Genomic DNA, 26,681 nt, shown 5'->3' on the forward strand with positions numbered 1-26,681 from the left:
TGTCAAATAACTGGAATATCATGTCATCAATCAAATCAATAATCAAAGCAATACTTGACGGTTACACTTCTTATTCATCTTGAGTATGGATGCAGCCTCTTTCTTTTTTTCCTCGAGTGTTCTCTCATCTCTCTATTCCCATCTCTTATTCTCTATCTGTCCTGCAGATCCAGATGTCAGTCTCCGATCAGTCCTCCTTTCAGTTAACGCTTCAGGTAATCCGAGGCTGTGGTGCTGAATTTGTGTCCTCACCTTCCTTCCCTGAGTCATGACACTCCTCCTCCTGATTTGGAGTTTCCTGTTGTCGTCTCAGCAGCTCCTTCTCTCTCTCCAGTTGTTCCCTCTTTCTTTGGTGCTTGCAGGCTTTCCTGCTGGCTGAGCCATTGCAGGTGTATGTCTCCGGTGTGCCCCTGCTCTCAACATCCTTCTCCATTTTCTCAGGTTCAGGTTTCTCAGGATCTGAAGGCAACAGATGGTAGAGTTTATCTGTCACCTGACAAACCAACTTCAATGGCCGTGTGGTGTACACGTGTCCACTCTTAATTGTTTTATCTTGGCAGAGGAGACGGCCACATATCTTAAAGATGACATCATCGGGAAAAGGACAATTCTTTAAAGATAGGACTCGGTTTCAGATCATGTGCTGGCAAGAGGCTCCCAACTAAACTGTCTTTTACCAAGACACTGATTTCGTTCCTGATCTGTGATTGCAAAAAGGTGTAAGGGAGCGTATTTTTCTTGTGGGGCCTCGACTCAGAACCAGTATAATTTGTCATCAGTGCACATTATTTGCAATTTCTAGGAGGTATTCCTTTTGAAACAAAGGATGAAAAAACAATTTTCACCTCTCCATCTCAGGTTTTAGTTGCCAATCTGAGTGGAGCGGCAACCTTCCAGTCACAGGATGACTCAGAATAAACAAACACAGGTAAGGGGCATGCGCTATATCAGAGGCAGAGCTACTAACCTGGATCAGCCATTTCTGCATGGGAGGGTGCAGATCTTTGCCAGTATGAGGACTGGAATGGGAAGTAGAATGGCTGACCAATACCGTACTGTCCTGTGGAGGAGAAATTTGATAAAATCGCAAGAAACTCTTAAGAACCCGCGAAACGTTGTCACACAGTATATTAGCAGCCCAACCTGGGAAGACATTATCCAGATACCAGGCCAGGACAGCGTATAGGACGGCATCAAACATCATCATGAAGATGGAGGTGAGGAAGGAGTAGCTGTCCTTCTCTAACGGGCTGGTCTGGATGTTGTCCCACTGTAGACCCAAACCCTGCTCTTCGTACCGTGACAGGTATTCTGTGCCGAAGCCAAAGGCCACTGGAGACAACAAGCTCTAAAGGCGCAAGAGGGTTGCAGACAGAATCTTAATTTACTTACAAATGGTGTAGAATATCTACATATACACCAGCAATGAGGCTCATTAATGTCTGTGATAGAAACAACTTAACATATACATTCCTCTAACACACGCAGTTCTATTTGTATTTACACTTGCATACACTTGTTTGTGTTCAAACAGTATCTGTGTGTTTGCCTGTTTTTAAAAAAGGGAAAAAAAAGAAAAAAGGAGGACCTACAGCAGCCATCTTCATGTTTTTTGTGATGCGGTCCTGCCAGGCAAAGCAGAGGATGTGAGGCAGGTAGAGGGTGAAGTAGATGATGCCGCTGCAGGCGGCTGCCAGGTTGGCCTGGTTGAAGAACACACTCATGAGGAAACACTGCATGATGGTGGTGATGGTGAAAGTCAGCAGAAAGAAAAAGACGAGGACGGGGTCGCTGTAATTCAGCACCTTCCCACCCTGACAGGAAAAAAAAAGACAGGAGGTGTGTAATGAGAGGACATGCACACACAGAGCCGGTGCAACCATTGAATGTTTTATAGAGTTGTTTTAAATAATCCACTAGAGGGCACCATTGCACACCAGAAAATATAAACACTCCAGACCTGCATACAAAACCTGACCCCTATTTTTTTACTGTCAGCATTGCCTCCTTCTTCCACCCTCTCTATCCTACTCCTCCTGTTTTCTCACCATGATGATGGAGGTGAGCAGCACCGTGCTCGCAGTCATCACGACGAAGCTGTCGATGAACCACGTGTACCAAATGGCACTGTTTTCGACCCCCATGGTTTTGAGGGTCTCCTTGAGGCGCAGCTCTTTCTCCAGCACAATGCTCTTCACAGTCATGGACACAGAGTAGATCCAGGCCAGCACCATGAACATCGGGAAGCAGCGGTTCAGTGTGATCATAAAGCTGGAGGAGGACAGAGAGAACTCATTAACCCCTTGAGAAGAGCTTGTGTTTGATTCTGTGCTGCTGTTATCCTCAGCATTAATATTCAGTTTGTAGAGGCTTCAAAAAGGATTTTCATTTCAGCTGCTGGTGAAGAGCCTAAAAGAAACACACAACAGGCTTAATTTCTTTCAGGATGCACCGATGTGTGTCTCGACTGCGCTGGCATTTTGAGTGAATGACACGAAAATGTAATCACTCTCACGCAAGCAACCAGTCAATCAGTCAGGCAGTTGATCATTAAGTCAGTGTCTATAAACAAATTATATCTTCACATTTAAAGATCATTTCTCAGAAAATATGCCCTGGATATTCACCCAACCCAATATTCACACACACAAATTAGCATATACAGTTTTGGTTCAGTGTGAAGAGGGTGGAAGAAATAGTGCTGATGAATTTGAAATTTTAAAAACATCGTGGCTTGATTATAATTGAAAAACCCTGCACATAGTCTTGTTTACCTCTGGTTTATTTATTCCATTGGATTATAGAAGACTGTTCACACCAAAATATGTTGTAGTAGATGCCCTCTGACAAACCCATCACACATTTAGGTCTGCGGAAATATATATTCTGATAAAAAAAAAGCAACAGAGCTGATATTTTTTAAATCCTTGAAATTCATTGTAATTAACCACTGCAGTGCAAGTGACCGATTCACTCACAGGTCGTCTACATAACATGGATAGGGCATCTGCTGGATGTAGACCCCGAGTGGCCAGTCGTTGCCTGTGTGAAGCTTGATGATGCCGTGTTCAATCATGTCCTGGAGGTAGGCAAAGCCCCCCCAGATGTACCTCTGGTCCTCCATGGGGTCTGCTCGGGGGCCGGGGTCCCAGTACCTGAGGGAGGACACGGGGAGTGAATGACACAGGCGTCTGGAGGATTTTACTGTCACCACGTAAGAATTTATACAACGGAGTTATTGAAGCATTTTTGTTGTTGTCTATTCAAAACATTGTCATAATAAAACATCACAAAGCCAAAGTCTCCAAAGCTGCACACACTCCACATGTACACTGCTTTTATTTAAGCGGATAAGACCAAAGCAAAGCCCTCTTACAATCTGATTATTCAATTGTGTAGAGGCAGGGCTCCCACTGGGTCCATTACACCCTGTTGGTGCGCTGCAAACAGCTGAAAGTGCTTGTTCACCCCGAGGGCTATTGACAAACTGTGTGTTTATGAATGGGAGATCAAAGGGAAAGCAAAATGCATGTAAGAGCCTCACATGGGAGGATGAAAGGGCAGGTATTGAGTTAATATAGAGCTACCAAGAATTTCTGGAAAACACAACAGGGCCAGCTGGAGAGGTCTTTCTTTTCCTCCTTTGAGGAATGTGACAAATCCATATACACTGCCTCAGTAATACGACACTAACAACATAAAAAAAAAATGTTGGAACGGCAGGTTGTCAGGGTTGTTTGAGAGTTAGAAGTTGCTGGTTGGTTCCTAGTTATCCCCTGTGTGTTAAAATACCAGTCAGCTGCAGTGATGTGTATTGGAAAGTACCTGTGATTAACCTCTTTTTCTTTGCTAATAAAACATTTATACCCTATTTTTTTTGCACTACAACCCCGAGGGGATTGGGGATCAGGATCCCTTCAAGTGGTTGCAAGATAAATCTGAGGGTTTACAGGATGATGGACCTGGATAGGAAATAAAAAATGACATCACTTTTTTTAACCTGTGAAATAAAAAACTGTTTTTGGCTGCTTCAAACATGAACTCAAATGAAAGGAGAAAGGCCTTCTGGGGAAATCTACAAATCACAGGCACAAGTGGACATTTAGCTTCATTATAAGGGGTCACAAGGCTAAAAAGCTAAACATCGGCTCTCACTGACCTGTCCTTGATCTTGTTGGTGCGCTCCACTGCGTCAATGTCCATGCGGATCTTATACTTGACATGCGGCGGTACACTTGTGGTCCAGGGGTACATGTCCATGAAGACCACGCCAGCCCAGAACTTGTTCTCCTCCAGCAGGTACAAGGCCTGGTGGGTCATCTGCGACTCATCTATGTGGGCCACAAACTTATCCAGACTGATGCACTACAATCAGAGGAGAAAGGAGTGCTGTGGGTTTGATAGTTTAGCTTTCAAAAGGAATTGGGAAACTGGGAAGATATGGTTTAGCATTTAGATTGTAAGTATTCACACAACGATTGTTTGTGTGTTTTATGTATTCTTAGTTATGCACATCTTTTGAACGGAGATGTTCTTGGAGGCGCTGAGTGAGCGAAGAACAAATAGGATCCTGCTATATTCTATACAAAGTGCATGTTACTATAACAGTGTGTGTGTGTCTAAATGAGTCAGTGTTTAGGTGCAATTTAATTGTTTAATTGTACACTGGATTAAGTGCATGTGGCATTTGCTCTATTTAGAAACAACTGACTACTAAAGCTGTGTGTTGAACCTCAGTACTTTTCAGTCCTGACTGTAACGTAGTCTCTAGCATTTAGTATCAAACCCTGTCGAGTACTGAAATACAACCTTGAATACGAGGTCAGATCCTTAGTCTTGTTTACTTATTCCACATTCAGATATTCCCTGACTTAAATCATATAATCATTTAAGTCTACTTCTATTTACATTTTATTTAGGCAAAGTTCTTGTATGGCAGCTTGTGTTTTTGTGATCATAATGTATCAAAGTAAACAATAAATGATTACCAAGAATACATGTACATGAATGAATGAATCTTTACATTTTACACACACTGAGTTAATATTAGAAGAAATACCTGTATTGTAGCTGACACAGTAATTAGTACCAAAATCCTGGACATAGATATAAACAAAATACACTGACATAAATACAAAGAAACTAGAGTACAGTAAGAAGCCAAAAATCATTTTGAGTCTGTAATAAAACTCATGTTATTGTAGTGGATCCAGTACAACATCCACCATCAGCAGAGTGTGGGTAGTTGTGTGAATTAGCATTCATTATGTCTTTCACTGAAGTGATCTTGTGACATGGGAAAATAGCTACTATATTCAACCTGCACACAAACACACACACACACACACACACACACACACACACACACACACACACACACACACACACACACACATACACACACACACAGGAAAGCAAATGCATGTACACATACATGCATAAATGTGCGCACACACATATTTGAACACACAACCCCATCCCTGGAGCTCACATTGTAATTTTCTCACACGCATACACACAGACTCACTCTCTCTGTAAAACGTGTAATTGCCATGTGAAACTCCCATCCCACACACACACACATGCATGCATACAAACACAAACACACTGCTCTCTAACCCCCCCCCCCACACACACACCTCTATACACACCGTGTCTAATATCTCCATTCACATTACTGTATAATACCCTGAGAGTGCTCAAAGAAAGACGAGAGACCACTTTCCATTCATCTTCAGGGGACCATACATTCACAGCACAATAATGTTCACTCAGAGATGGGCCGGGAAGACAGATCCTCACTGATACACATGTTCCAGTGGGACTTCAGTGTGAGAAACATGCCCCTGACAGAGTGAGACGACCCAATGCTAACTACCTATGACCCAATGCTAACAGACAGCTATATCTAATTGGCTAAATCGCCTGGGTTTGTTTGTGGGGCTCTGAAGGGTCTTGGCACTGAACCTGGAAACAAAGGACAGATTGAGATGCCTGCACTGATAGGGCTCTCTCCAAAAGCACATCCCCTGCCCCCCTTTAAATCAGAGGAGAGAGGGAAGGCGTGAAGGATGGATAGAGTGATTTGCCCTATTTTATTTTCCACAGCAGAAGGGTCTGTTTCAATGCAGAGCCATACACTAAAACAGCATTGAGCTCATAGGGGGGGTGACTCACTGCCACCTACTCTGTACTTTATCACTGGCTCCACAATGGAAGAAAGGGTGGGGGGTGACAGCAGGCTTGTTCTCCCCACCTTTCAGCCTACTGGACGGGAGAGCGGCTCTATAGCCGTGCTAAGTGGCCTGCTATGTTTCAAACGGGCCTGGCTGCAATCTCATGAGGGCAGACTTGGAAGACTGATGCTCCTGTCTGGAGAACTGAGAGTGGGTCTCACAAATAAGCTGAAACCACAGTCCTGGGAATGCGCAAGATTTGGCAAATAGTGCCTGGTGCAGGGAAGCAAAGCAGAGTGAAGCGTGGAGATGGAGAGAGGTTTCTTACCTCTCCGTACTGGTTGAACATGCGTATGAGCTGGTCAGTGATGTTAAAAATGTTCCTCCAGTCAAAGTTTGGCATCCCTGCCTCCCTCTGTTCCTCAGGACCATTGTACAGGAAGTTGAGAATGTCTTTGGTGGTGAAGTCAGTGTCCTCAAGACTCTCGTCCATGAAGTGCGTCACTGTCGGGTTTCTCAGAGTGTCCTGCAGTGATGGGGACAGAAGTAGAGTTACTGTATGTAATAAAAAAATGCATTAAATATGCTGTTTAAGTGTTGTTTTTATTATTATCTTGCCCACTTGGAAATAGCAATCTTTTAAGCTGATATGGTGGACTTAATCAGAGTATCTAAGTTAAATTTTCACTCTCTTTTAGCTCTGTTTTTGGTCTCTACCAACTCCTGAGGGCAATGTCTGGCTCTTTAGTCGCTAAATTCTCCACTGTGTTCAGCAGCTTGTCAGTCACCATGTCTGTCTGCTGTTTGGTGTTGAGCAGGTCGTGTACAGCTGCCTGTTCTGACCGAGAACGTCACGGTGAGATTGAACCAAAGCAATGAAGTCGCGGCCGGACAGCTAAACAATGAGCTGAAACTTAAAATAAAGCTCTATGATAATTCTCAGTAGGTTCATCACTACTAAGTGACCCATATTGATTCATATTGTCAGGTTGTTCATCAGGGTCACCGAATTGTTATATTTCAGTACATGTGTACTGTAGAGGCTACAGTCCTCGCTGCAGTTGGCCCCGGTTCGAGTCCCGCATCGGACGGCCTTTACTGCATGTCGTTTCCCCTCTCTCTGCCTCCCCATTTCCTGTCTCTCTCCACTATCCTGTCCAATAAAGGCACAAAAGCCCCAAAAAAATATATACTTTAAAAATCTACATACTGTATTGTCTTTTCTTAGAATACAATTTGTAGTGCTGTGGTCTCAGGTCTTGTAACTGAAGTCATTTTAGGTCAAAGTGCTTAAATTCCTAAACTTTCAGGTCATATGATTTTATAAAGTTGCATCAAAGTCATTAAACTTCAAGACAAACTCACAAATCCACACCTCCGCCTAGTCGCTTGGGATGTTGTTCATCTTGGAAACGAAGCTTATTGCACTCAGCCCACATTGGAAATGCGGATTATACAACACCTTCAAATATTGACGTTGGCACCTTTTCTTTTGTATATAAAGTGATGACGGTTCCTCTTTTGCTTTTCTTTTCAAGCTGAATTAGGTACGCATGAAATTGTGAAAAAGCTTGGCAGTTCCTCTGGGTATGAGAACATGCAATGTCTGTGTTTGCGCATCTGTAGAATGTAATGCTTCGTACCCTGATCATATTCATTTGGACGCTGTTGTGGAAAAAAGCCCACAGCTGAGGTCCCACCTCCTCCCAGGCCTTGGCCATGTGCTGGAGCCTCTCTAGCTCCTCGAAGGTTGTGTTGGCCTGGACACACACAAATAAACAAGATAAACACATTAACACAATTTAAAGTCAAAGCACACTGATACAAAGTTCTCAATTATGCCGGATTAGTACACCAGCAACGAAGAGGCGACAAATAGCACTGTTGTTCTCTGCTAGCAATATTAATGTCTATGATGAGTGATGAAGAGCTTTGTTTTTTATGAGAACAGACGACATAGATGAGATCTGTGAAGCCCAGCTGAGGTTTGTTTTGAGGAGCAATGAATACGTGATAGAATGCAAAATATTCTGTTTTTCTGCAGCCTCACTTGCAATTTATTGTTTAATCCTCCCCTCCTCTTCTCTTCTCTTTCCTCACACCTCAGTAGATTGCCCCCCCACCCCTCAACCCCTTTGCTTTGGTAGTCAGCTCATTCCAAAGAGGGGTGGGGGTTTGGACGCATATAAACAGATTCTGAGGGCGTTGAAAGAAATGGGGAAGGAGCGAAAGAGTGAGTCGAGAGCGAGAGAGGTGAGGGGTCGGGCTGGAGGTGGTCTCTTACACTCTTTAATATCTTGCGGACGGCAGGGGAGTCGGGGGTGTACAGGATCTTTCCCATCAGCAGGGGCTTGACTGAATTCCACACAATTTTTGTGACAGGGTTGGACTCCAGGGTCTGCATGAGGGCGTTGCAGAAGGGAGCTATGGACAGAAAAAATTGCAAATAAATTTGAAATCAAAGAATGAAGAGAAGAAAAGAAACACAAATACAGGGCCATCATATAGATTGAGTCAGAGAACACAAACACTTTCTCATATCCTCCACCATTTCATTTATATTCAGATACGTTCAGATAATGTAAATTAAATAGTTAAAAAGAACAGTATGATAAATACAGTGAAGTATCGGCAACAGTAAAGTATGAAAAGCTTGATTTAAGAGAATGTGTAACACCACAGCTGTGTTTCATACTGCAAACTAATTCCAGCTGGGTGTTGAAATATGTGGTGTAGAAAAGTGATTAAAAAAAATTGTACTCAGAGATGTCATACACAGACTAAATGTGATTCATTTTTGATTGTGCTTTTGTTGGAGACTATTGCCAAAATACAGTCACAGTGAAAAAGGAAGAGATACACGCAGGAACTGCCCTGAAGTCGTAAATGAATTATTCAAGAATTATATCTTTAGAAAAACCTTTTGCTCCTTTTTGTTTAATTAGTTTAAATGACAGGAGCTTTAAAAAATAAAATCACAGTTTAATTAATTTCTGCCTCATCATCATTTCTCATCCATGACTACTGGCCCACTTCTGCTGATGAAGATCATTTGATGTGATCAAAAGCTCCAAAACAGCTACTTAATAGAGCAATGTTGTTTTCTCAGCTGCTGTTTACAAGGCCAAGAATGAATTTTGAACCTCAGCTTTTAAGCAACTATGGATTAGAAAAAGTGTGGGTAAATCAAACTTGTGGTGAGTGTTGTCTGTTTTGTATAATAGCACATATTTTATTAAATGCATTTATTTCTTGTATATTAGCACAAAAAACAGTAGGGCTATACTATAAATTGTATGTAACTTGTACTATTTATCTAATTAATACTATATAATATACTACATTAAAAGAACATTTCAATCTCTTCACTTACTGGCAGTGTCATCATAGACATAGTTGTGATTCTTGGTGCCATTGACCCCCAGAAACACCTTGTAGTTGTTGTCCTCGTACCAGTTGAAGGACAGGACCCTGGAGCCGCCTCCCTCGGGGTATCCACAGAAGAGGCTCGACACACTGGACATCAGCTTGGTGAAGGAGGGGGGACCCCCGGCTTGGAACAGGGAGGAAACTGCCTTCAGGAGCTCCTGAGAGCCGTCCCGCTCCATCAGCTGTACAGGAGATAAAGAGGGACGGTTGGAAGAGGTTTTCTCAGTTGTCGACATCAGCTTCTTTTTCACTGGATTGGGTTGAACTGTATACTGAAACCGTATGGATAATGTGAAGTATGTATTCATGTAAATAGTTGTTGCTACATATTTGACAGTGATCAAATTATTCAAAATAAATAATTTTTTATCATAATTTTCAAAAATTAATATCTCCACTTCTGTGTGGTATTAATATAATTCCAGAAGTTAAACCTGAGTGACACAGATCTTGCCAAATATATATCTAATCTATCTAAATTTATCTAGCTTTAAGATGTTTTGACTGTATATATTATTTTAATTTACTTGAAACTTTTGTTATTAGATAGTGCTGATATTCATAGCTGATGTATAAAAAACTTTTTCATTTAATATTTGTTTTTACCATTTTTTGGACTTTTCATTGGCTGTTATTTTACATTCAGTGGTTTCAGTTCAGGTATTTGTACTGTGCTGACTTTCTGTCTCTAAAACTTGTACTGACATGGTTTGTTGCACACTGGTTAGTGTCATGTTTTGTAGGTCCTCAGCTCAATACATGTATTATTTTGCAATTTCAAACTTTTCTGAATGATTTTTTGAAATCATCAACCAGCACCATTAGAAAACAATAAACAAGTCTGGGGTGATCTTCTATCTCAATTCTCAGTGAGTTGGCATCGAAATGACCCTTAAACTAGTTCCTGGTGTTTACTAGATTTACAGGATGAATGGGTTTTAGTTACTCAGAACTATACTGTAGAAATAGTGACAGTAAAATATCATGTCATTTAAACGTAATCCTGTGATAGAGAAAGTCCCTGCCCCCTGATGTGGAAGCACAAAAAAACAGGAGCTACAATACTTTAAAACTAGCTCAGTTACACCCAAAATTTATTTGACATAAGTCTCATGTAGTGTAGACACACACACACACACACACACACACACACACACACACACACACACACACACACACACACACACACCACCCTTACACTTTGACCCATATCTGGTCATCAGAGACGCCAAGCAGAGCCAGATTTCATGCTGCCTCCAACAGGATGAGTGACTGTTGAGTATTGCTAGGAAGTATAAATAATTAGCTTTGAGCAATTTGACCTTTTTATCAGATAATTATATACAAGGTAGGGATATTTATATTCACCATATTCATTTATACCGTGCGAATTTCATAGTGTAAACCATGGCTAGAAAACAATAGTTTGAAAGATAAGCAAACATGTTGGACAGACGCCTCTCCTCACATGACGGGGAAAGTTGGAGGGTGGACTAAATATCCTCCAATTGATGGAACTAAAATAGCTTCATCCAAGTGCATTTCTCCCCGGTGTGTATCTTTTCCTTTCTGAAGAAATATAGGGAGGAGGTGTCCAATGATTTGGAACAATAATGTGATAGTAACACCGTGCTCCAAAGATGTAATCAGGCAATAATGAAATCAACCTAGAATGTAATCGAATCAGAGAAATTTCCCTTTCAAATCTGATGATATCAGAGGGGATCAGATTTTAGGTGGAGTTCAGTTCTTCCAGGAATATTTGTTCATAATCTTTCCTATTTATCCACCTGGCTCTGTAACACCCCCCCCCAGTTTCAAATGTAAGCTGTATAACATCAGTGATGAAAATGACTCATAGCTTTTCTATGTCCCCCACTCAGAGCTAACTACTACATGTGAACATGCACACGTACACTCACACATGCTAAAACAGACCCCTGGATTTATTTCGCTCTCACTCCCTTTTCCTCCCTTTTCTTATTTATTATTTCACACAAACTCACCACTAAACTGAAAGGAAGGAGAGGTGGGTAATGAGAGCGTTTGGCTCGCCTTTCGGTCACCACGGTGATACAACGGTCCCACCTACAGGATGTGTCACCTCACAGGAATGTCTCTCCGTCTCTCTCTCTCTCTACGCCCCACCCCTATCTTACTCTCTCTCACCCACGGCTAAGGTGATGATGGGATACACTCCCCCCCGGGACCCAGAGCGAACGTGCAGAAACACTCATTCAACTGCATTTGTCTGTGTGTGTGTGTGTGTGTGTGTCTATACTATTTTATGTCACCTTATATTTCTCTTCAATACCCATTCTATTCTATACATTCTATTATCTTATGTTGTGGTATGTTATGTTATTTTTCTCTCTATTTTTCTCTTTTGTATATTCTATTTATTATTGTTTTTATATGACAAAGTATCTGTTGTTATTTTCTATTCTATTTCTCTACAATATCTATCTGTTCTATCATAATTTCCTAGAATATTTATTCTGAATATCTGTTCTGTTCTATTCTATTACTGTATATTTCTATTCTATATATGCTTGCACATGCCAACTGAGATACAATCTGTATGCACATGCACACACACATACAATAATGCGCAGACACAAACGCACATGCATACACTCTCACACGCATATCACGTGAGCTTAAAGAAACATATGAGAGTACACATGTAGATTGTTAACACACATGTACACCCCACATTGTTGAGGCCATCACTCAGCCTCCTGTGTGAGACAATCTCAACCAGGGAGCAGCGGAAGAGGTGAGTTTCCTGCAGGGCTAAAAATACCAGGGCTTCTGATCCTGCAGGACTGAGGAGAAGAAAGGAGGAGCATGAGCAGGAGTGGAAGGAATTGATCGACTTTGGAGTACTTACAACTTGGGTCTTCTCCGACGCCGCCTTAAGAACCTGACCCCAGAAGTGCAAGTCAATCCCCTGGGAGCTACTGTCCATAACCTGAGGCATCTGGGGATACAAAGTCACAGGAAGCATCAGTCAGGTGACCGACATTCAAGTGTTTTGCAAATGAAGATGAACACAGATAAAATGAGACCACCATTCGTTCTTTTGTAAAACCATAGCTACTTTGCATGTCCTGTGATGACCTTGGACAGATAAACACATTCATTTCCAGTTAAACAACAACCTTAAATGATTGGAAACTTCCAAGTAATGTTTTTTATTAAGAAGAGGAAATATTTTTTCCCATCCCACTTTCTCTACGCAGACTTTAAAGTCATTAAAGCCAGCAGCCGACATCTATTGTCTTGCTTTTTTGTCACACAATCTGCATCATGAATTTCCCCTTGGGGATAAATAAAGTATCTTTAGTGAACCTGTATCAAACTTGAAATCCATCAATTATTTTACATGGAAACACGCTAACTTTATTCCTGAACCTCCTTAAGTGACTTTATCTTCTTGAAACACCATTAGCAGTAGGTGTTAGAAAACGACTGGTCAGGGTGCTGAGGGCTACGGAAACCCCGAATGCCAAGAAAAACACATGAGATATCCTTCCTCTCGCATTCCTCGTGCCTGCATTTCAATGAACGAAGGAAGGAGGGAGGCGGTACAGTGCTGGGGGAAAGAGAGAAAGCGAGGGAATAGGAAGGGAGGGTGTAGAGAGGTTGATGGGAGAAGGGAGTCAGGAGCGTAACGAGGGGAGGGAAGTTGTTACAAGGCAGAGGTCACTGTGGTAATGGGCTTTAAGCTTAATAGAGCTAATGGGTTAAATGCACAGATCACCACTAAGATGCTACTGTACCACTAAGACAAACACATATGTGTCATGAAACTGATTGTTTGTCATATTGCTCCAACATTTAACGAAAATGTTTCCAATATGTACATTTGCACAGTAAATGTAAGAGGAGGAATAACAAATCAATCCAAGCCTCAAGCACTCAAGATGCTGAGTACTGTATTTGTTTTGCTTTAAAGGCCCTAAAAGCATATTTCCTTTATCAGCCTCTTGTGGGTGATGGGATGATGTTTGTATATATGTTTATTTATTTATTCATTTATATATAAATAATAAAATGAACAAACAAAATGGACAAAATTAATTTGATGATTTTATAGCCAAGGTAATTAAATAACCAACCTGTTTCCATAAATACCACATCCATTATTTTTATCAAGGCTCTTTTCAAGTCCATCTGCCCTTCAGTGCTATTTAATTATGGATGTCATGTCCAAACATCTACTCCAACTTCTCCCCCTACAGTCAAGTTTTCTAGCAACCAGATAACCAGGTGTGTTGGCAGCTATGCAGCAATGCTGGACACATGGCACATGTTGGTAATGTATTTATATGAGACAGAGCATCACGGTCTTATAGACTACCTCGCAGTCTGGGGGCGGGGTCTCGCTAAGCCCATTAGAAAAACAGGCCAAGAGGGATAATGCCATGCCCGCTCCCTGAGCCAATCACCTGACTTACTCAGGCTGAACCTGAACATACACAGGTAGTAAAGAAAATGGAGGGTGTCAAAAGAAATTGTTTAAATATACTACAGTTTGTTGATGTAATGATACTTTTTTTCTTTATTCTTATGTAAAGTTTTCTGAGATTTATCCAAAATCTGATAGATTTTACAAATACATTCAAATAAAAAACAAATAAAATGCCTTTTTATTCTGATAAAAAGTGATTTGTGCCATTCAGACAAAAATTCTCTCCATGTTTCTTGCTTTTGGTAAATACATGTGTAAACAGTTTGAAACAGATCCCATTGTTTATTCTAAGCCTCTAATAAAGCCACTGACTGAGTGAACAGGTTTGGCAGAGTCACCTGCAAACTAGTATCAGCCACTTGGCCTCACATGCAGGAAGGAATAACTGCCAGCTCTATATAGAACTAATCATCATGCCACAATTCACATAACACAAATAGCACTGTTACATGTAGAACATCCTATATAAATCCAGATACTATTCCAGCATATCAACTTTTCTGATCCAGGTGCAGGTCTGTTAAGGGGAGTTGGGAATGTCTCTCAATACATCAGCTACCTCTAGTTAAGCACTCTTCTAAATTTGCAACTGTTCAGGGTTCAACAGTATTAACAGAGTGGCTGCACTGCACAAAAAACAGGTTTTAGTAAATGGATGGATTTTTTTGTGACCTTCCCTCGTTTCCACAAACAGCCATTTTTGTTCATTTGAATCAAACTTTATCAAAAAAAAAAGAAACTGTATATTTGTGTGGTGATTTCTTTTTTATGGCATTTTGGACAATAAGAAATACAGAAAACCATTCGGCAGGAGGACTGGAAGCTGCCATGGCCTTCACTGTCAGGACAGGAAGAGGGACATCATTTTTTCCAACAAGCACAGCCTTCCAGAGGATTTCAGTGGAAATCATGACTAGCATGTCAATGAAAAACACACATTTACAAAATGTTTCTCATTTTCAGTGACGGTAACCAAACAAAAATTCATCACCAAGGGATTAGAACGAGGAGGAAAGGATGTAAGGATCACCAGCTCTACACAACAGGAAGCGATGAGGATTACTGGATATGACATACCGCTAACGCGTTTTAGAAAATATACTAAAAGTAATTTCAAACAAGCAACTAACCAGTTTGAAGATCTTGAAAAAATCCAGATTAGCGTAGAGGACATCCTCTATCTTCTGCAGCCTTTGCTGGCTGAGGGCACACATAGCATTGCGGACCCCCTGGAGTCCCATTCGACTGGGGAAGATGATGAAGCGCTCCAGCAAGGCCTGACTGCACGCAATGTCTTTCAGCTGCAGGTCTGGGATACCAAAGGCGAACTAGAGATGGTGGAAGAGAAAGAAAAAAACTGAAATTAATTTGCAGAAATGATACTCAAGGAGAGAAACAGAATAGTTAGAAGATGTGGTTATGTTTTTACACTGAGGGAAAACAACTTTATATCAATTTAGGCTGCAGACGCACCTGCTCTAGTTTTATTTCTGCATTGACGAGCTGGTAGACTATTGAGTCCGAGAGGCTGGCGTCTCGCAACAGGAAGGCTGTGAGTAACTCGTCGTCTTTCAGAATGTCACCTATCTTGAGCCCACGGCCTAGATGGAAAATGAGAAGCAGAGATAGTGAAAGGTCACTACTACTAAAAACGGTATTGACCGGACCAGCACTGGACTGCTCAGAGGAAATGATTCACAGCAAGACAGATTGGCAGGGATTTGTTAAAGGGGAAAACATTAATGTTAATCTCAACTGAAGAAACATTAAGAATAACCTTTTTATGTGCGGCGTCATGATTAATCCTGTGTATATGAATGACCAAGTGAATGTATGAGCGATTAATCAAAATAGGAGGAAGTAGAATAGGGAACCTTTATCCTAGATAATCACAGTGCAACTGTTACTGAAGCAACTGAACAATGTCTTATACAGTTTAAATACAACAGTGAAAATGTGACATCTAATGGTTTTGAATCACTGAATGTGAACAAATTAATTTACAAAAATGATACTCAAGGAGAGAGACAAACAGAATTTGAAAAACAAAAGAGAAAGTGAGGAGTGCTTTGATAGAAATAAGAGGCCATGAAACATGAACAAAAAGAGGATGTAAAGACAACAGGATGCCAACATTAAGATTATCTGGTAGGCAATGTCTCTAGTAAGATTAAGAAGAGACCTTTCAAATTATTTCCAGCTCTGATTTTACAGTTTGTTCAGAAAATAACAACCATCCATGGTTTTATTTTTATTTTCACTCGTTGAATGTTTTTACCTTGTGGATTTTATACTAACTGTCTTTAATGTTGTCTTTTTATGCTATCCCCTGCAATGGAAAGCTTGAAAAATGCTATAAATACAATTATCATAATAATTATTGTTGCTATTATAATTGGCTTGCTTTTGTCTCAACTGTATTCTGGTTAATGTTAGAGTTGAAAAAATAAAGAGCACCACCAACTGTTTTATTCTTAAGGGAAGTGCCACTGTCTGAATCATTTCTCACATTTTCCCCTTACCTGACAGCAGAGATGGGTTGTTGCGTAATGTGTCCATGAAGTTTGAGAAGGATGACATTTCATGCCAAAGACGGCCATACTGCTGGACATCTGTCTCACTGAGCAGAAGCTCCTGGACATCAACATAGAACCGTGCCAATCTGGGGGAAAAAACAAAACAAAAATAATTTATTAGTTTACTTAATTTATTATTCTAGATTCTACAGAATGTTGTGTGAAATGTGAACCTGTATTTTATTTTGTTTTAAAAATTTAAAGGTCCCATATTTTACACTGTTCTGGTTTCTTATTTGAAGTGTTGATCCATAAGAAGATATATTTGTTGTTTTAAGACCCAAAAACCATCTCAATTTAGTTTTGTATCTCCTTTCTCAGGTTTGTCTCTGGAGCTCTGGTAACAACAGGTTCGTGAGCCAATCAGAGGAGAAGAGGCTCTGAGCCTCTTTTCTGATTGGCTGACTGTTTTCTGAGCAATCAAATAAAGGTAAAGCAGATTTCAGGTAAACACTCAGAGAAACCAAATCCCGAAAGTTTGGATGGTGGGTCCAGGTGGGTGGGGTTACGATCTGCTTTGTTGTGACATCACAAAGTTACAGAAATCCTGACGGCTCGTTTTAAGGTTCAGTTTCTGAATGTGTGCATTTTGTCTGTGGATTGAGCGCTTTGATACTTTCACAGTCTTAATATAGAACCTAGACCTGCTTCATAATCAAAAAAGACATGGAAATCTCACCTTAAACGATATGGGACCTTCAAATGTGTAATTGTTTTTAACCGTAAGTAAATGACAGTTTGCAGGATTTGATCATGCTATGATTAGGCTTACACTGAGTTGTTGTAGTTAGAGACAACTCCTGGAGACTCTCCTCTGGTTGAATATCTGAAGCAGGGGTTGTTGGCGTTGCAGAAGATGCCCTGGATCCAGGGCAGAATCCCTGCCGAGGGCATGGCCTTGTTGGGGAAATGACCTGAAGGAACAGACAACAAAGCCAAAGGGTTTACGTGCGCTTTCTATGAAAGATTACTATGGTAATTGTTAGTCGGGAATTTATTCTTACATTCATGCTGTTGGTACAGTGGGTTGGCCTTCCTCAGCCACACCAGACCAATGAATAACAACACTGGCCAGAAGATCTCCACCAGGAAGCGGATCTTGACAGAGGCAGGTGAAGTGTAAGTCAGTGAAAAAAAGAAAAATAATTCCAGCACAGGAGTCCTAGAATTAATCCTACAAAACTTTACGTTCTTAAGAGTTTATCAGAGGTGTTTACGATTGTAGTTCGTGGTGTTATTGCATTGGACTGAATTATGCTGAATGGATTCTAAGGTTTTGTCCAACCTCATTCACATAAATGATTGTACCTTCTGTCTCTTGCGGAGAATCCAGTTTTTCCACAGTAACAGGCGGATTTGAGAGCCTGTATTCATTGCTCCGCAGCTTAACCCCTGGACGGGGTCATCAGACTGTGACAAACCTACAGATACACAACACCATTAGTGATGAAATACAGTTGTTATATAGACATTGGACAAATTAGATAACATAAATGAGCCTGGCAGTCAGACAGACCCAGGACTATGGTACTTGGGTCTTGTTTTGAGATCACCTGTCTTGGAGTTTTGTGCCAATTTCAAATGATACTTTAACTTTTTCATGATTTTAAAAAGCATTTTCAAAAACATAATTTGTTGTTAATGGTGCACTGTTCATTATTTTGTTTATTTTCCATCTCCAAAAGGACTTGAGCGTAGTAAAATGTACAGTGTGCTGAGACATCATACAAAGGATTTTGCGGGATGTAAAAGTTGGACAGTATAGAGAAATCTATTCATCTCTCTTACAACTTTCTCAATTAAGTTTTTACCACAGGACAGACACTTACATTTATTCTTGGCCTTGAAATTGATTGGATTTGCCCTGGTCTTGGCTTTGACCTGACATTTACTAAAACTTGACTGTGTCTGGCTTTAGGAATAACTTGGATTTATTTAAGGTGGACTTGACTACATCCTTGGACTGACCACTTTTTGGAAAGAAAAACACCCTGCTGCAGTGCTCCTAAGCAAAAACACTACCAGCTTTAAGGGTTATTGTATAGTCATGCTAACGAAAGGAGGGAATTTCTCTAAAAGAAAATACAATTTCCTATAACATTATTAAAACTAGTTGTTATCAACATAGAAACATGAGTTGGTTTATGTATACACATGAAAACTGTAGACCTGCTTGGTAAATGCAATTGCGTATATTCATTATCATGCAGATTTATTCCAAAAGACAATTCATTTTGGAGTTCAAGAAATAAATAAATAAAAAAAATAAAGAACCTCAAATGCCAATCACATCTGCAGGTTATGTGCAGATGGCCTCAGAGAATGTCAGACATGAAGTGTAATTTGTTCAGAGTGACATGTCCAATAGATTACTGCAGACCGCCAGACTGAGGATGCAGGGACATAAACACTTGTCTAGAAAAACAAGAGGACAGACTGTGAAACCAAAACCAGGAGAGTAAAGGCTATCATTAAGGTGTCTGACTTCTCTGAAATCACCTTATTACTCAAACAGTAAGAAGGTGATTACACCCGACAGGACTTCCTTGTGCAAGATTGATGGAAATGTGTAGAAATTTTGTGGCCAATGTGCCTCATTACCAAAAAAACAAAAAAAAAAACAACAAAAAAAAAAAACGAAAATGCTGCATGTTTAACCTCCTAGGACCTGGCGTCCACATATGTGGACCTCACATTTTGGGTTCTCTAGACCACAATACTAACTTTTTCTCAACAAGGGCCTGGTGACCACATATGAGGATATTATATTGCCACTCAGTAATCGAAATTTAAAACTAATGTTCTCATATGTGGACATCATTTTTCTCAGGTCCCAATCAGCCTATATAGCAAAGAATAGAGCTCGGGTCTTAGGAGGTTAAGTAACTGGGAGCAGAAGATACACGAAAAAAAGAAAACAACCCACCAGGATCTGTCATAACATTATGTTAGAATCTACTGAAAGAGTAATTAGCAACCATGTAACTGTCAGCTCTGCCAGCAAATCTAATTTCGTCAACAGGAATAAAAGAGTAAATTCAGATCCTTACCTCTTATGGAATGATATAAAAGTTGTTCGACATCTAGGAGAAAGAGGTTCACAAACAAGCTGAAGTAATGGAAAACATTAAGCAAGGTAGAAGAGCTCCGTATGACTCCTTGCTGCCCACTCTCTCTCTCTCTCTCTCTCTCTCCCCTCCTGCCTGCAGGTCAGCAGCACTCCTAATCTGATTGCTCTAATCTCCCAGCTCAACATGGGCAGGCAGAAAAAGACAACAGTCATCCATTTTGAGGTAGAATTAGGGGGATATCTGCCTGAGATGATGGGTCCTGGTGGAGAGAAAGGCTATCCTGGAGTGGGGTGGGGGTGGGGGGGGCAGGTTTGTGTCGACACAGCAGCCAATACGTTTGTGTCCATGTGCGAGATTTACCTGCAGTCATTGTGAGTCACTCTGCATGTGAGTCTTCAGCCGAACACACACAAAATAAATCAACTATGAATCTGTAACACAGCAGGAGCTGACCCACACTCAGAGACGATGGGGTGTTTTGCAGGTTTTGTGTCTCGCACGTCTGAGGTGAGTCACCGCTCTGAGCAGCTCGACAAGGTGGAACAGGTGACACGGGTCATTAGGTTTGGAGAATTTGAGGCCTTGACAGAAGCACTGTAAAAACCACTTGAACCTGCTGTGAACGATGCATAGAAAAGACACAGCTTACTCTGAAACAGAGGGGAATTCGAGGCTTAACTCTGTGCAACGAGTGCTGGCGGCTCAGGTAGCTGCCTTGTTGTCTTTGTTAACAAACACAGCAAAACACATGGCAGAAATACATTATAAGCTGCAGCGTAACACAAAGCATAAATAATACACAGAAAGTAAACTTAAAGTACGTCTACAGGGCTACAGAAGGATCTGTCAAAATATAACCAATATAACTGTGGTTCTCTGAGGCACTGAACAAACACTGGAATAGAGTTGAGTTGAGTAATCAATTAGTGTGATCTTGGGCTCACTTAGATTGTGATGATTTTTTTTTTTCACCACGATTTGACATTTTATGGACGAAACAATTCAACAAGAAAATCATTGCAAGTTGCAGCCCTCAAACCATTCCATCTTTCTCCATTTTGTCCAATACAGCAAAAATAAAGCTGATAATCTGATTGGATACTTGGGTGAAACACACATGGGGAGGGGACACAGGGAATTGTTGGTAAGTAAAAATAACGCAAACAATGTAAACACAAGGTTTCGAGAAAACACATCAAAAGTTTAAACTATAACTCTTGTTCTATGAAGCACCGAACAGAGAGATCTTAAAAAACACTCAACTGGAGCAGAAGTAACAGTTTAAACTATATATATTTTTTAATTTGCAGCAATTTGCAACTGTTGCATGTCATTTTTCTGCTGTATAGTCACGATATTGCGATGAGACAAAGTTACCGTGATGAACATGCAGTATGTAAGTATAGATATAAAAAACGTAAACAGATACATAAGGCTTACATACTGAGAAAAAATGTACCAATCACAGGCTACGATGGAAAATTCAAAAAGGTAAAAAAGCTGAATTCTTTATAATTAAGAACCTCATGTTAAAAATACTTCAATCTATTCCTTGTGGAATAAAACACAAAAATTGAGCAAATTTTAACAATAAAGGCAACATTAGAATTTGAACCTGTATTAAGTGCATTGTGTGATTACAATAAAATATTTTGGAACAAATCAAATAAAAACAAAACAACAAAGAAAATGATAGGCTTACAATTCTTTACAGACAGAAATCCATTTTGTGGTTGGTAAATTTTCTTTGACATTAAAACAGACTATTCACATATTTGTTATTTAAGAACATGAGACTAAACATTCATGTTGATCCCACTCTTCTCGTCTTCGTGACACTACGACTTCAATGTGTAAAATAGAATATATTAGTACTTATAACACTTTCATGGTTTATTTTCACAGGCCTTTATATTTTCCCACTCTCAGCTCATTGATAAAAATGTTCCCCCAGTTTACACTATGGCACAGATACATTAATATTTACAGATATATGTTTTTTTTTGGCATCAGACAAAATGAGCCTCTCTGTGCTCAAGCTCCTGCAGCCGCCGAGGTCGCAGTCTTTGGTAGACGGGTTTAGTCTCACTGGGGCTGAGGTCGTCAGGGCTGCTTGGGGGTGGGGACTGGGGGGGTGAAAGGGTAGCGGAGGTCGAGCCCTCAGGGTCAATGGCACTGTCGGTGGAGTCCTGCGTCTGGAGCCGTGTCTGTGGGGGGCTTGTAAGGGCAGGGGACGGGGTGACTACGTGTCCAGGGTTGATCGGGGCAAGTGAAGGGGTGGTGGTGGTGGTGGTAATGGTCGTAACAGTAGTAGTCAAGTTTGGTAGCGTCCTAGCTCTGCTGTTAATGGAAACAGGGGGCTTGTAGAAAGTTCCAGGAGGAGGCTGCAGAGTCCTCGGTGCCCTGAGTGTTAGTGGAAGGTTTGGTGAGCTGCTAGATTCACTGACTGAATTATCTGTGTCATTTTCCCTTTTAGAAGTCCAGACAGGCTTGACCGGCATAGTGTAGGGGTTGGTGGAGAATACGGTGCTGAAACTAGATGTGGTTGAGACCACAGAGGCAGTGGTTACAGTTGGGTTAAGAGTGACAGGCACCGTTGCCTTTATAGGTTGCACTCCAGAGCTGGCAGACGGCAGGTTGGCCACAATCATAGCAGTCCTGGGTGTAACATCATAGTGCTTGTACTTCCTGTCCCACGTTCTCCTCTGCATTGTCTGTGTGTCAATGAAAGGCGTGATGTAGTAGGTGCTTACTCTGGATGAGCCACACTGGCGTGCCTTTTCTGGCTCTGGAATCTCCTGTATAGTTTCGGCCACGACGTCCCGGTCAGAGGAGGTTGCGTCAACATTAGCAGCAGTGTTTCGATTATTCCTCTCGCTGATCTGAGCAGGGTTGGGGAGACGTTCCAGCGGCATGCTGATCGGCCGAGACACGTTTCTGGTGCGCTGCGTGCGTAGCTGGACCTTTGGTGCCACGTTGGTAGTGGGAGGTATGATGGTGCTGGGACGGCCAAACACTAAGGTTGACCTCTGGACATCTCCTCCACTAGATGTCTGGATCCCATTGAGTCCATCCACGACCGAGACCCCTGTTCTGTCTGTTCCTGGCTGGACCTCCTGCACCTCGTCCAGGATGTGTGAGGATGGGATCACTGATGAGTATCTTTTGTACGCTTTGGCACTCTGGAGGGACATAATAAACAGTTGTCTGAACATCATGTAGACATCTCTAGCTAAGGAAGTGAATTTTAATTACGCTGATGTCCATTATTACATAACATATAGGTAATTAATTTCAGATTTCCTAAAAAATTGACGATTAAATGGTTACCTAGGACAAGAACTGTTTATGTCTCATTCACTTCTCCATTTTATAAATGTATTACTTAGCAAACAACTGCTTCCACATACAGTCTAACACAACTAACAACTGTGAGAGCAGCATTAACCACACCCTGAATCCCTCCTCACCTCTTTGATGTCCATCAGAGAGGTGGAGTGTCTGCTGAGCCGCTGCAGCTTCTCTTGAGGGGTGAGTCTGGGGGACCCTTGGCCAGCGGTGGCGATGTCGGAGCCAGGCAGAGTCGAGACGTCAAACACCGTTTGGAAGTTTCGCACCAGCAGCTCCACCATCAGGGCCTGGTAGGGGTAGTCCACCAGGGAGGACAAGGACACCTCTGCGTCTGTCTGCCGTGGCTTCACCAGTGTGGGGCCAAAGATAATGCCCAGGTTACTCGCAGTCATCTTGTTCTCTTCCGCCTGCTCTGTCACTCTGTGGTAGTAAAGAGGGATCGTTAGTTTCATTTATAACACACATATTTATCTGTAAAGGTTGACCTGCCTCAAAAAGCTGCCAACAATCAATAACACTTTTCTGTCATCTCTAAAATTGTGAAAATAGGCATTCAAAAATATCAAGAATAAGAAATAATAAGAACATCAAATACCAAATAATGACTAATTTTGAGAAGAGTTAATTTATTGAAAGGACATAAGCACAGATTATTTGTTTTAAAAAATATCTGTGGTTGTGTCAGATTTGAATCCCCCTCTAGAAAAAAACAAACAAAAAAAACAACAATAAATAAAAAAAGATTATAAATAGAGCATGACTTTTATGTTCTTTGGACAAGTTCCTCTGTGCTATAAGGAAGTGTCCATGTAACTTTGTGTCTTTTGGGGAAGTTTGTGTATCAGTGTATGTGTGCAGAGAGTAAAAGACAGAAATCCTTAGAGTGGACTAGCTGTAGGTCTCTGTTCAGAGCCCTTACCTGTTCAGGTGTGCTATAAGGTAGCGCAGAGTCCTGTAGTTGGCTGTGGGCAACTGGCGGAGCAGATCTCGGATCTTGAAAATGACTCTGTTGAGCTGTATGCTTGGACCGACTTTCTCTTCTGTCTGCGTGGTCTGTCGTTTATCAGCCTCCTCCACTATCACTCTCTGACACTCTTTGGACAAGCCAATGACGTCATTGTAGTATCGATACAGGATCAATGGCTCTGGTAACTGTTTGAGGAGAAAAGTGATGTTCTCTTAGCAGTGGAAAATGTGTTAAGAAATTACCAGTGCATTTATGCTGACTGAAATGGTTTTTTTTTTTAAAATAAGTATAAACACATAAGAATTTAACCCAAAAGATGGCCAACAAGGTCCAAAGTTTGAGATCAAATAAAGGAATAAGACTAAAAGCATCTTTGATTTGTCGCTTTGCTGAAAAGTCTCACTTTACAATGACAAATTTAACTTTTGCAAAACCAAAATACCTAACCATTTATACTTACATTACATCTAAACTAACGTAAGTGAACGACTACATTCTAATAACATTCCAACTGTTCAGTCAGCATTGGAGACCTACCTGTCTCAGGTAGAGTTTGAGGACATTGCTGATGTCATGAGGTGAGAGTTCAGATAGTTCAACCAAGTCCTTCCCATTTTCAAACGCTTGACAGAGCTTCTCAACACGTGATTTGGCTCCATTTACACGATAAATCCCCTGTGGGGAAAAAAACAGATACACAGATTTAGTACAATTTACAATGACACAAAATCAGAGAAGATTAACCAGAGATAAACCAAGATATCAGTTGATAAATATAAACAACTCCACTAAACATAATAGAAATGGGATTTACCTTGATGTTGAGGGCTCGACTCTCTATCTCAGACGTGCACTTCTTGATGATAAAGGGGATACCATCTGAGCTGTTTTTTGCTGCTTGGGTAAAGTCAATACCAAACAGGTGTAGTCTGCCTTGCAGCTTTTTATGGCCACACTGGATAGCAAGAGTCTCTAGACACTTCTTATGGCAGGCCAGGGAGCACTGGTAAGGGAAACAAGACAGAGACAGTCAGATAACCCAAATATTTAGTGGTTGATTAATAAATACTTAAGATTAGTGATTAGTTAATTAGTTTAATCATCTGCTCATATTTATAATAAATAAACATGTGCCACAAAAAGTACATGTACTGTACCTCCTCACACTCAGCTCCATGGAAAACGACCAGACTGTCACACTCCCTGCATTTAGAAGGCGCTCGCAGTTTTCTCAGCTTGTGGGTTTGAGCAGCTTTGGACATCTGAGCATTTCGGAAAGGACCCGGAGAACTGGCAGTCTCTGTCACCATTTCTGCCAGACCTAAAAATCAGATCAGCTGATGAAGGAACTAAATAGACAGGTAACCTCATGCTGAGTTCTTGTCAGTTGGGCGACTAGCGTTAGTTCAGAGTAACAAAAACTGAAGCTCTATGACAGGAATTAGAGAAGTGATGAGACTTTGTTAATGTCAAGTCATTACACAAATAGTAGCTCAGAGTTGTTAACACAATTAGCCACATCAGATAAGATTTAATTAACAATGGAGTGGTATAAGGGCCCCTTCACAATCTCACAAGGCATATAGTTAGTTGAATGATCATATTCTGTTGCTACTGCAAAAAAAAAAAGAGCTATTATTTTAGTACATCACACACAATTACATTTTAATTCTGCTGTAAATTTGAAAAATGTTGTCAAATAAAAGAGCTGGTCTGCTGCTTCAATTAACAATGAGAAAATAAAAACATGCACTGCAGTTAGAAGAGTGCAGCATAGATACAGGAAGTGTAAGCTGAGGCTAAATGCCAAAACTAACACAACCCGCTTCTGTGGAGCTCTGTCAAGTGAAAAAATCATTTGATGAGTGTGAAATTCACCACAGAGTCAGGCGTGTACATTAGTGCTATATATTTGCAAGATGTGCAGTGATCTCTCACTATTTTTCCCCGCCCCCTCCTTCCTCAACTTCTCATAAATAGACCCACTGACTGGCTGTGTTACTGCAGACAGAAGCCCAAAATTGGTACACACATTAGCATGCATCTTCCTGAGGAGATGGCTACGCATAAACATGATCATGAAAACAACAACAACAACAACAACAACACACACACACACACACACACACACACACACACACACATCTAACCATTGTCTGAGGGTGATGGTGGCTCCCTCTCATCCAAGTCATCAGCAGAAGACATTGTTCCAGTAGAGGGAGTCCTGGGCAGCCGTCGCTTGAAGTCACCTTCACAAATAAGGGAAAGTCATGATTTTTTACAAAACCACCAACATAATTGTGAAGTGCACTAATGTACAGTTTTACCGTAGACTTGCACAAGGACAACATTGCAGTGCTCTACCAAGAACACATAAGCTATGATGATGCTTTACATGTGTGTACATTTACTGTTGAATATTTCATGTGTGGTAAGTGGTTTCAGTTGTAGAGGGAAGGTAGTGCGAGACGAGCAGTTTGTGGGTCGAGTGTACAATGAGGAAGTTACACAAAAGACTAATATAAACCTTTTCATGAGCGACTTCATCCTCCTTTAGATTTGTTGTGATTTGGATATCAAAGTCAAAGCTGATATGATTTGGGTGTTTTTCCAGTATAATTTCTTGATCTCATC

At 41.0% G+C, this 26,681-nt stretch overlaps 2 protein-coding genes across 5 annotated transcripts in view; both read right to left on the reverse strand.

Annotated features, from left to right (window-relative positions):
• LOC111655858 (retinal-specific phospholipid-transporting ATPase ABCA4-like) overlaps positions 1-20,865 on the reverse strand; it is a 38,333-nt gene extending 17,468 nt beyond the window's left edge. For both annotated transcript variants that reach the window (XM_023407393.2, XM_023407392.2), the window contains exons 1-19: positions 19,709-20,865; positions 17,967-18,079; positions 17,663-17,756; positions 17,431-17,572; positions 16,605-16,744; positions 15,556-15,683; positions 15,213-15,410; positions 12,499-12,588; positions 9,550-9,787; positions 8,461-8,600; positions 7,820-7,936; positions 6,505-6,702; positions 4,160-4,365; positions 2,979-3,155; positions 2,049-2,271; positions 1,593-1,814; positions 1,144-1,348; positions 968-1,060; positions 253-459 (exon numbers count right to left, since the gene is read on the reverse strand). In XM_023407393.2, the coding sequence (XP_023263161.1) occupies positions 253-459; positions 968-1,060; positions 1,144-1,348; positions 1,593-1,814; positions 2,049-2,271; positions 2,979-3,155; positions 4,160-4,365; positions 6,505-6,702; positions 7,820-7,936; positions 8,461-8,600; positions 9,550-9,787; positions 12,499-12,588; positions 15,213-15,410; positions 15,556-15,683; positions 16,605-16,744; positions 17,431-17,572; positions 17,663-17,756; positions 17,967-18,032 (2,884 nt within the window). In that variant the 5' untranslated portion in view covers positions 18,033-18,079; positions 19,709-20,865. The remainder of the gene's footprint in view (positions 1-252; positions 460-967; positions 1,061-1,143; positions 1,349-1,592; positions 1,815-2,048; positions 2,272-2,978; positions 3,156-4,159; positions 4,366-6,504; positions 6,703-7,819; positions 7,937-8,460; positions 8,601-9,549; positions 9,788-12,498; positions 12,589-15,212; positions 15,411-15,555; positions 15,684-16,604; positions 16,745-17,430; positions 17,573-17,662; positions 17,757-17,966; positions 18,080-19,708) is intronic.
• Positions 20,866-21,003: 138 nt separating this feature from the next.
• Positions 21,004-26,681, reverse strand: part of LOC111655859 (rho GTPase-activating protein 29-like) — a 29,245-nt gene continuing 23,567 nt past the window's right edge. For all 3 annotated transcript variants that reach the window (XM_023407395.2, XM_023407394.2, XM_023407396.2), the window contains 7 exons: positions 26,198-26,296; positions 25,205-25,368; positions 24,862-25,050; positions 24,585-24,722; positions 24,000-24,232; positions 23,200-23,500; positions 21,004-22,911 (listed from right to left, as the gene is read on the reverse strand). In XM_023407395.2, coding sequence (XP_023263163.1) covers positions 21,739-22,911; positions 23,200-23,500; positions 24,000-24,232; positions 24,585-24,722; positions 24,862-25,050; positions 25,205-25,368; positions 26,198-26,296 — 2,297 coding nt within the window. In that variant the 3' untranslated portion in view covers positions 21,004-21,738. The remainder of the gene's footprint in view (positions 22,912-23,199; positions 23,501-23,999; positions 24,233-24,584; positions 24,723-24,861; positions 25,051-25,204; positions 25,369-26,197; positions 26,297-26,681) is intronic.

The sequence above is a fragment of the Seriola lalandi genome, unplaced genomic scaffold (assembly GCF_002814215.2).
Source record: "Seriola lalandi dorsalis isolate HSWRI2012SDOR001 ecotype SW California unplaced genomic scaffold, Sedor1 jcf7180002054334, whole genome shotgun sequence".
Lineage (NCBI taxonomy): Eukaryota > Metazoa > Chordata > Actinopteri > Carangiformes > Carangidae > Seriola > Seriola lalandi.